General features: G+C 39.3%; 1 protein-coding gene across 1 annotated transcript; it reads left to right on the forward strand.

The window, feature by feature from the left end:
* Window positions 1–6,379: 6,379 nt before the first annotated feature.
* LOC131705178 (zona pellucida sperm-binding protein 2-like) lies at window positions 6,380–8,997 on the forward strand. Its single transcript, XM_059007429.1, has 9 exons — window positions 6,380–6,484; window positions 6,609–6,778; window positions 7,486–7,538; window positions 7,613–7,740; window positions 7,821–8,010; window positions 8,099–8,240; window positions 8,485–8,578; window positions 8,668–8,772; window positions 8,859–8,997. The coding sequence occupies exons 1-9, from the start codon at window positions 6,430–6,432 to the stop codon at window positions 8,966–8,968; spliced, it is 1,047 nt and encodes a 348-aa protein (XP_058863412.1). The 5' UTR covers window positions 6,380–6,429; the 3' UTR covers window positions 8,969–8,997.
* Window positions 8,998–9,283: the final 286 nt, after the last annotated feature.

Raw genomic sequence — 9,283 nt, forward strand, 5'->3', positions numbered from 1 at the left:
CCCTTAATGGGGCCTGGTTTGTTGACAACAAAGTCTTCCAAAGTCCAGACTTTATCAGGATCTGAAGGGTTTAATTGTACATCCTTGACATGCTTTGAAAGAGGTGCGGCATCTATAGTTTTAAAAAGAAAATTGTATTAGAGAAGAGCAGCATTTATATATATATATATATATATATATATATATATATATACACACACACACAGAAACATTAAAACTCTGAGAGGAAAAAACAACACTTACTGATATTAGTATCTACTAAAGCCTCTAACTCAGCCACTACAAGCCGCTCCTGACTGGGGCTACATATGTTATCGGCCAGGAAATGGAATGAATCGTCGACTGCTGAAGCGTCAGAGGAATATTTAGCTGTAAAAATAAATAAATAAATAAATAAATAAATAAATAAATAAGTTAAAAGGGTCAGAAAAAAATAAAAAATAAATAAAAAAGACTTACTAATATTGCTTATAATTTCTGAAAATATTTTATAATCTTGGGATGCTGTACAGAGAGAACCGGGCAGGAGATCACACGACACAGCTGTGAAATCTGAGGGTGATTACGTTATAAGAACAGTGCTAAAATAAAAATAAAAAAGAAAATAAATAAAATAAATAAATAAATAAATAAATAAATAAATAAAGTATATAGGATGTAAAATGTTCACTTTAATGCAAAGCACATATTGGTAACATCTATCAATGTCAAAATTACATTTTAAATCGTTTTTAGAGGACCTTACACATATCTAGGGGCACAGCCACTGCAATATTCAATTCGACCAGCAGATGGCAGTAGACGGCTTGCTTAATAATGCATCCTCTGCAATATTCAATTCGACCAGCAGATGGCAGTAGACGGCATGCTTAATCCGGCAGCACTGATACATTTTAACAGAATAAATATTATTCTTGTACCTAACCACGCCGTTTATGGTTTTAAAATGTTCACATTAATACAAAGATAATGGTAACATCTATCAATGTCCAAAATAACAGACAAAACGAGTACTAAAGTAACCACAACATTTTTTAAACATCAGACAACAAAACGGTATTACATCACATTAATACAAAGATATTGGTAACATCTATCAATGTCCAAAATAACAGACAAAACGAGTACTAAAGTAACCACAACATTTTTTAAACATCAGACAACAAAACGGTATTACATTTTAAACAGGCGCCTTTGAAACAATTTTAAAATAAATGCACATACCTAATTTGCTGTCGAAGTAATCCATTATTTTAGAGAGTCCAAAGCATACGATATTTTCCAACGCAGATCAGGCAGTCAGGCAGTCAGGCAGGGAGTAGAGTTTTATCCAAAATAAGGTTTTTGGTATCAGCACCGTGCAGGGCTTAAATACAGTTACCTGAAGGAGGTATAATTAGATTAGCCATTACCCCTACCTTAAATCTATTGATTATCTGTTTTTTTTTTGTTTTTTCAAAGATCTGTCTACCCATTTGAATACAGTCCCCAGAACGATCAATTAGACATGGCCGCGCGTCTTTTTTTTTTTTTTTTACAGTCCGATGATGTTGGAGCGGTGTAACTATCAAATACTGTTATTTATATTAAATCGTTAGTTTTTACTATCAAACACGTTTTTTATACAATATTTATTTTTGAAAAATAATTAGAAACCGATGCTCGAATATTAAAACCGATGCTACAGACACAAGTCAGCAGCATGTGTTTTTTCAAAGATCTGTCTACCCCCATTTGAATACAGTACCCAGAACGATCAATTAGACATGGCCTCGCGTCGTTTTTACACTCGAATATGTAGGAGCAGTGAAACTATCAAATACTGTTATTTATATTAAAACGTTAGTTTTTACTATCAAACACGTTTTTTATACAATATTTATTTTTGAAAAATAATTAGAAACCGATGCTCGAATATTAAAACCGATGCTACAGACACAAGTCAGCAGCATGTGTTTTTTCAAAGATCTGTCTACCCCCATTTGAATACAGTACCCAGAACGATCAATTAGACATGGCCTCGCGTCGTTTTTACACTCGAATATGTAGGAGCAGTGAAACTATCAAATACTGTTATTTATATTAAAACGTTAGTTTTTACTATCAAACACGTCTTTTATACAATATTTATTTTTGAAAAATAATTAGAAACCGATGCTACAGACACAAGTCAGCAGCATGCTTAATCCGGCAGCACTGATACAGTTTAACAGAAAAAGACGATTCATGTACCTAACCAAGCCGTGTATAGTTTTTTAAAATAATCGCAATAAGATAAATAATATTGTGGAAACATCAATCAACGTCTAAAATAAGTTTTTTTTAAAAAAATACTGTTACCTGAAGGAGGTATAATTAGATTAGCCATTACCCCTACCTTAAATCTATTGATTATCTGTTTTTTTTTTTTTTTTTTTTTTCAAAGATCTGTCTACCCCATTTGAATACATTACCCAGAACGATCAATTAGACATGGCCGCGCGTCTTTTTTTTTTTTTTTTACAGTCCGCTGATGTAGGCGCGGTGAGACTATCAAATACTGTTATTTATATTAAATCGTTAGTTTTTACTATCAAACACGTTTTTTATACAATATTTATTTTTGAAAAATAATTAGAAACCGATGCTCGAATATCCTGGGGTGCATCCCCTGCAATATTCAATTCGACCAGCAGATGGCAGTAGACGGCTTGCTTAATAATACATCCCCTGCAATATTCAATTCGACCAGCAGATGGCAGTAGACGGCATGCTTAATCCGGCAGCACTGATACAGTTTAACAGAATAAATATTATTCTTGTACCTAACCACGTCGTGTATCGTTTTAAAATGTTCACATTAATACAAAGAACATATTGGTAACATCTATCAATGTCCAAATTACATTTTAAATCGTTTTTTAGAGTTCTCTGTAAAGTTAATAGAAACAGTATGCAAATACAGGGCATTATGGGTAGGCTCCTAAAATACCCTAAAACCTTTACAATTCAGCCTGTGCTAACCTTTATAGGATTCAAAAACAACTTTAAATCGTTTTTTGGAACATGTTGTAATATTAAAATCAACTATTAGATGGAAACATGTTTATTATGGAATTGACCCAGATACCTACCACGGCCTGGAAATCCAACCGAAATGTAGGGCCCGGCGCCTTTGAGACTTGCTATTATGGGTTAGTTTTCAGTGTAGTATGTATATAATATACTGATTACGAGACTCTTTTTTAATGTTTAGGGACTCTCTGTATGGTAATAACCCCTGGTTATTGTTATAGAGGGTCTCAAACATAGTCAAAAAACATTGCATTACAATACAACTTGCTTTCTCTTCTTTCTTTCTATCTTTTCTTTGTAATTGTCTATAAAATAAGGATACAACAGACGCCATTTTTAGGGAGGGCTATTTTTGACGGATGTACGGTAAAAAAGGGACAGGTCATAAATCACTCAAAGCGTGGGAAAAAGGGGCGAGGCTTTAGAGCCATAAATCACTCAACGCGTGGGAAAAGGGGGAGGGGCTTAAGGGTCATAAATCAATCAAACCGTGGGGAAAAGGGGAGGAGCTTAAGGGTGATAAATCACTCAGGGGCGTGGAAGGGGGCGGGGCTTAAGGTCATAAATCAATCAAAAGGTGTTAAAGGGGCGGGGCTTAGGGTCATAAATCAATCAAAAGGTGTGAAAGGGGCGGGGCTTAGGGTCATAAATCAATCAAAATGGGCGGGGCTTAGAAAAGTGACAGACGCTGTCGTACCATTACTACTTTCACTCATGACTCATTTCAATATTCTTTAGGTTTCTGTGAGAAGAGGTGTGCCACTTATTGAGCCAAACTTTGTTCAAGATGATCCTGATTGGTCCCTTGCATACCCTGAGGTAGAATCATGTGACTTTGCATTTGCTTCATTCACATCCCCTTGGTCTTGCCTAATTGAGGTCCTAATCTACTGTCTCATCTAGCTGAAGCAAAATCTAACGGACCCCTTAACTTTAACCTGTCTCCCAAGTGGGTGGTCATATTGAAATTGTGTAACATTTAAGGCATTGGCTTTGCATACATATATTCTGTGATTTGTTTTGGTAAAACATGATTGTGGGGAAGTTAACACTTTCTTGTGTGTGTGTGTTAAGCCTTGTATTTCAACCACTGAGGTAGTGGCTTCATATGTGCAGGGTTATAAACCCTTCATGATAAATGTGTCCTGATAAACCTTTTTGAAGTCTGCTGTATAGGAGCAATTTCAAGTATTGTCCTAAAGTTTGGTACACTGATATATTAAGGTCCAGTACAAATGAATGGCTACAAACTCTGCCTGTATCCGATCCAGACCACATGCTTTCACGTAGGCTCTTTCGTACGCAGTTGTATTTGAGGATTTACTCTGTTCCATTAGAGACGTTGGGTGATCATATAATGCTTTCAGTGATACATTGTTAAAATTTCACCCTTCAGTTTTAGTTCATGTTTTATTAAACAAGCCATCTGCTGTGACAAATCCTTTAGACTGGGGATGCTTTGTGTTCAAACTCCCTATTCTAATGAGGTTTTCTCTTTGCTAGGCAACTGCTGCTGACAACAGCATCTGGAAAATTGTGTTCCATCTCCCAGCAAATAGAAAGACAACCATGACTGTTGCTCAGGCCATGACAAATGGCTATGGCATAAACACTACACCAACTCGAATTCTGGTTAGAACTGCATACAACTCCACAGAAAGCCAGCCTCAGGTGGTAAGTAGTCTAGGCTTCATTGTTCTCTAGTACAGTATATCCAGACTATGAAGGTAGACGAGTCTTGCTTTAGTTTTAGTAAAATTCCCCCTCCCCTCTAACAGATCCAAACTGTACCAATGGCTGTGCTAAGGTCAACCACCTTTTATAAGCAAAGATGGATGGTTATGATGGTGGACACTGCAGTTGCATGTCCTACTGGTGAGTAAGCTTATGGAGGGTAACAGTGCTCAAGAATTGTTCTATGTTTTAAGTATGAATTTTCTATACCAAGTCTATGGTGTTCCTTTCTGTCAGATGGAACAGCCTTCACAGAACAGATGATTACATGGAATGTTCCCCGTGTTCTACCTCCCCTTGTTCCGACACCACAAATTACTACCCTTGATGTTCAAATTGGAGTTGATGGCCGCAAGCTTGACCCTGCAACGATTCATAAGAGATTATAAACTGTATGTCGGTCCCCAGCTAATCACAGTAAAAATTCCTGTGGGAGCTGATGGTGGATATTACAAGGTATGTAGAAGTTCAACATCTTCTAAATCCTTCTCATTTTAAAGCTTTCCTCCTAAGATGCTTCTGTGCTTTCAGAGCCATGTATTGGACAACACCTATGTGATCTCTTACTCTATTGAACCAATGCTGGAGCATACCTGGCAAGATGGGCCTGAGAAGACCAAGTACACAGTACTTCATCCAATAACCACTCCTTTCATGCCTCGGCCACCAGTTGTCACAAACAGTATGTAGAACTTGTCCACATGCAGTAAATCAAAGGGATTTGTGGCAGTGCTCCACTTCATAGCCTTCATTTTACTGCATGCTTTAATTTCAGACACTGTTCCTAAAGCCAGAGTGTTCAATGTGACCCTGGGGACATTTCTGCCTGATGTGGAGCTGGTCAAAATTAGTGTTGGACCAGAGACGTTAACTGTGCCAGAAGCCAACCTAAAAGGTTATAATGTCCAGGAGCATGTCTTTCCCAATGGATCCAAGACCTACACTCTCCAGGTGCCATTTGAGGACCCCAATGTGAAACAAAAGGTAACATCCCTCCTGTTCAACCATCCAACTGCCCTTTGAAAACACTTGCTTCCTGTGGATGTGTTGCTTGCTGTCTGTCTGACTTTGGGTTTAATCCTACAAACCTTTGCTCTTCTTTTCAGGTAACTCCTCCAGACACCAGAACCTACATTCTGCCCCTGACCTACTTGCTGAATATAGTGCCAGAGAATACACCCTTTACTCATCCTGCTGTAGTTGAAGCCATTCTCAAAGACATCAGTAAGTGCCTGTTTGGTCTACAACTACCCTTTTCTGACCAATCCAGTTCATTGCCCTGACAACTGCTCTTCCTCTTGCAGTTCTACCTACAGTAACTGGCTACTGTGATGGTGCTGCATTCTATACCATGGTAACATATGGCAACATGGGTCGCAACTGGGTTCCTTTTGTGGGCTCAAGAGAACTTGGTGGAAGTCTGCTTGCCCTGTACAAGTATAATGCCAACTCTACCAGTTTCTGGATGACTGTGCCATACAATTCAGTTGATGCCACATATGAAGTAAGTGATGGAACTTTAAAATGTGTTTTTAGCTGTTTTGGGTTCAACACATTACTGACCTGGTATTGTCTCTGTAGGTGATCAGTTCTTCAGGCATCAGAAGCAGGCTTGACTTGACCTTGAAGGATATTGGGACCATGGTTGTGGTGGCTGACTTTTCTCTGTCCTGCAGTTTCCCTACAAAGATGATTGGTAACTCTCCTGCAAAGAAAGCGTTCTTTAGAATAGCTGCTTTTGAGATTGCCCAAAGGTTCCATGGAGTGGTATTGAAGCTATAATCTGTTTCCTTAACCTGGATCCAAATGCTGTGTTTCAGATTGCTTCACCAATGGAACTATGGCAGCTCTTGCTGTGAAAGTGGAATCTGTCCCCAGCTTGTCTCCAAGTCAACTAACACTAAGGGATCCAAGTTGCCGGCCTCTTCAGTCTGATGCTATCAATGCGGTTTTCTACTTCAATGTCAACTCCTGTGGCACAACTAGAAGGGTTAGTATTGACCACATTTAAAACCATATTTTGAGGAGGTTCAACATATTGACAAGTTGGCCACAACACCCCCTGGATCAATCTGGGGAGCCATGGTGACCGGTGTTTCCATCAGCTGAATTACTTGCATGAATTGTGTACATCTGAAGGATGCCACCTTTGTATTGAACTGCTTGTCCAGTTGACGAAGGTGTTGTGACACATGACTCTTGGTTATGGCATTGCATGTGCTGCCTATAGACCTTTTGGGTCAATGGCAGTGAACTGGAAGGAGCGTACTAACTGGGGAAGATCCCATGGTTAGTACGTAGGATGGGACTAAACTAATACATGAGTTAATACCAATTGCAGCTAAAGAGTCGCCAGCTGTGTATTCAAATGTGTATTGGCAACAAATCCAAAATAACTGCTGTTGCCCTCTTGGAGGTTACTAAAACAATACCAAATTAGTCTAGCAGTTTCTGTAGACAGACTTGTGGTATCATACTAACTGTAACAAACATGATGTCCCAATAAAGTGTTCAATTATGAAATTGCAATATTCATAATCAACGCTTTTTATTTTTAAATTGTGAAATTGGTACAAAGTTAGTACACAGCTGGGGATGATCCCGAGTACCATATTAGCTAGTCTGCAACTTGGTATGCAGCTCCATACTAAATCTACAAGTTCATTGCAACCTGAGCCTTTTGTGATTCTCTTCCAGTTTGACAACAACCTCCTGACTTATGAGAATGAAGTGCTGTTCACATCTTACCGGTAAGGATTGCAATCAAATTGAGTATCCTTGTGGTTGAGCCTGAAACTCTCCTAACCCCATCTCCTCTTTCCAGGTTGAGAGTTGCCTGTCACTATCTGGTCAATGACACCAGGGTAGTACAGTTCTTGTACCAGAATAATCCTGCACCTGTAGTCAAGCCTGGCTTGGGGGACCTTGCAGTCGTCATGCGGCTTGCATTGGGTATGACCTGGCAATTGAAATAATATAGATGCTCTAGTAGTGTGTTTCCGCCTATAAAATTCTCCCTTGCATCTCTGCAGATTCAACCTACAATGACTTCTATGGGGCTCGGGATTACCCTGTTGTGAAGTACTTGCGAAGACCCTTGTATTTTGAGGTAGAGCTCCTGTACAGCAGGGATCCACAGGCTGAATTGTTTTTGGAGAACTGCTGGGCAACCTATTCTGCCGACAGGAATAGCTCTCCAAAGTGGGATGTTGTTGTGGACAGGTAAGATGCTGGAATATGATATTGCTGCTACAAAACCTAGGAATTGGAGTTGTGGCTGATGTGCTCCTGACCTACTTTCTCTTTCTAGTTGTGAGAACTCTGCAGATGAGTACTTGACCATCTTTCACCCAGTCTCCAGCAATGCAAGAGTGCTGTTCCCTTCCCATCTGAAGAGGTTTGAAGTGAAAATGTTTTCCTTCACAAGCGGCCAGGATGCACTGAAAGGACAAGTAAAGTGGAGTGTTGGGATGGGGATCTTGTACCCCAATGCATGGTTTGGATTGCTTTGCAAGCAGCAAATAGTCGCTGTTCTCAAATCTTTAGTGAGTTGGAATGAAAACATGTAACTGCATTTTTGCAAGAAACACTTATGATGCAATATATTTGTTTTTCAATTCAGTAATCATCATTGGATGATGGTACTGCCTGATCTATTGATGCTAGTTTTGCTTGACAAGGTGTGCTGTCTTTCAGATTTACTTCCACTGCGGTGTTGTGATATGTGATTCAAACCGGCCATCAGACAGCCTCTGTAGCAGACGGTGCATTCCAGGGAAACAGAGGCTTGGTAAGAGCTCTGTATGTTGGGGGGAGGGGGGGAAATTTTGCATGCATTTTTGTCCATTTGTTTTGATGGACTCCTAATTCCTCCTGTAGGTCGCAGTGCTGAAGGGAGGGATGGTGGTGCAGTAAAGGTGTTTGTGTCTTCTGGCCCAATTGAGCTGAAGAGAGATGGATCCCTTCACTTTATGCCTAGAAGTGGTAATATGCATGATGTGAACACAATTGCAGTTAAAAGTAAAATATAACTCCTTTATTCCTCTAACTATTTCTTTCTTCTCTTGCAGCCCAATTCAATGTGTGGTCCCTTCTGGGAGCTGCAATGGGTGTGTGTTCAGTGGTTATCTTTGTAGCTGGAGTTGTATCTTTTTGGAAACTGCCAAAAAGTGTGTATTGATAAATAAAAATCTTACTTGTAAAAGCTTATTTTTTGTGCTTGACTAATTCTACACTTGATGTCAGAATGGCCATGTCAATGGGATTTTCTCCTCCTTGCTGTATTTAATGCTTTGATTTGCCCTGATCAGGCCATTTTCAATATGGTTGGTGTGTTAGTGAAGGGTCCTTGAGTAATTCACTGTGTGAACCTGGGGGCAAAGACTTTCCTCCTCCATTGAGCTGTAACCCTATTTTTATATTGAACAGTAAAAGGGCAATTACTGTACCTTCAGTTATTTAGCATGATAAAATTTAAGGAAGAACCCCCTCCCCT

The sequence above is a fragment of the Acipenser ruthenus genome, chromosome 35 (genome assembly GCF_902713425.1).
Source record: "Acipenser ruthenus chromosome 35, fAciRut3.2 maternal haplotype, whole genome shotgun sequence".
NCBI lineage: Eukaryota > Metazoa > Chordata > Actinopteri > Acipenseriformes > Acipenseridae > Acipenser > Acipenser ruthenus.

Bases quoted from the DNA above. Each gene is read 5' to 3' on its own strand.
- LOC131705178 (XM_059007429.1), top strand. From the start codon at position 6,430: ATGGTTGTGGTGGCTGACTTTTCTCTGTCCTGCAGTTTCCCTACAAAG. The intron at 6,779-7,485 runs GTTAGTATTGAC...ATTCTCTTCCAG, and splicing joins CCTGTGGCACAACTAGAAGG to TTTGACAACAACCTCCTGAC. The intron at 7,539-7,612 runs GTAAGGATTGCA...TCCTCTTTCCAG, and splicing joins GTGCTGTTCACATCTTACCG to GTTGAGAGTTGCCTGTCACT.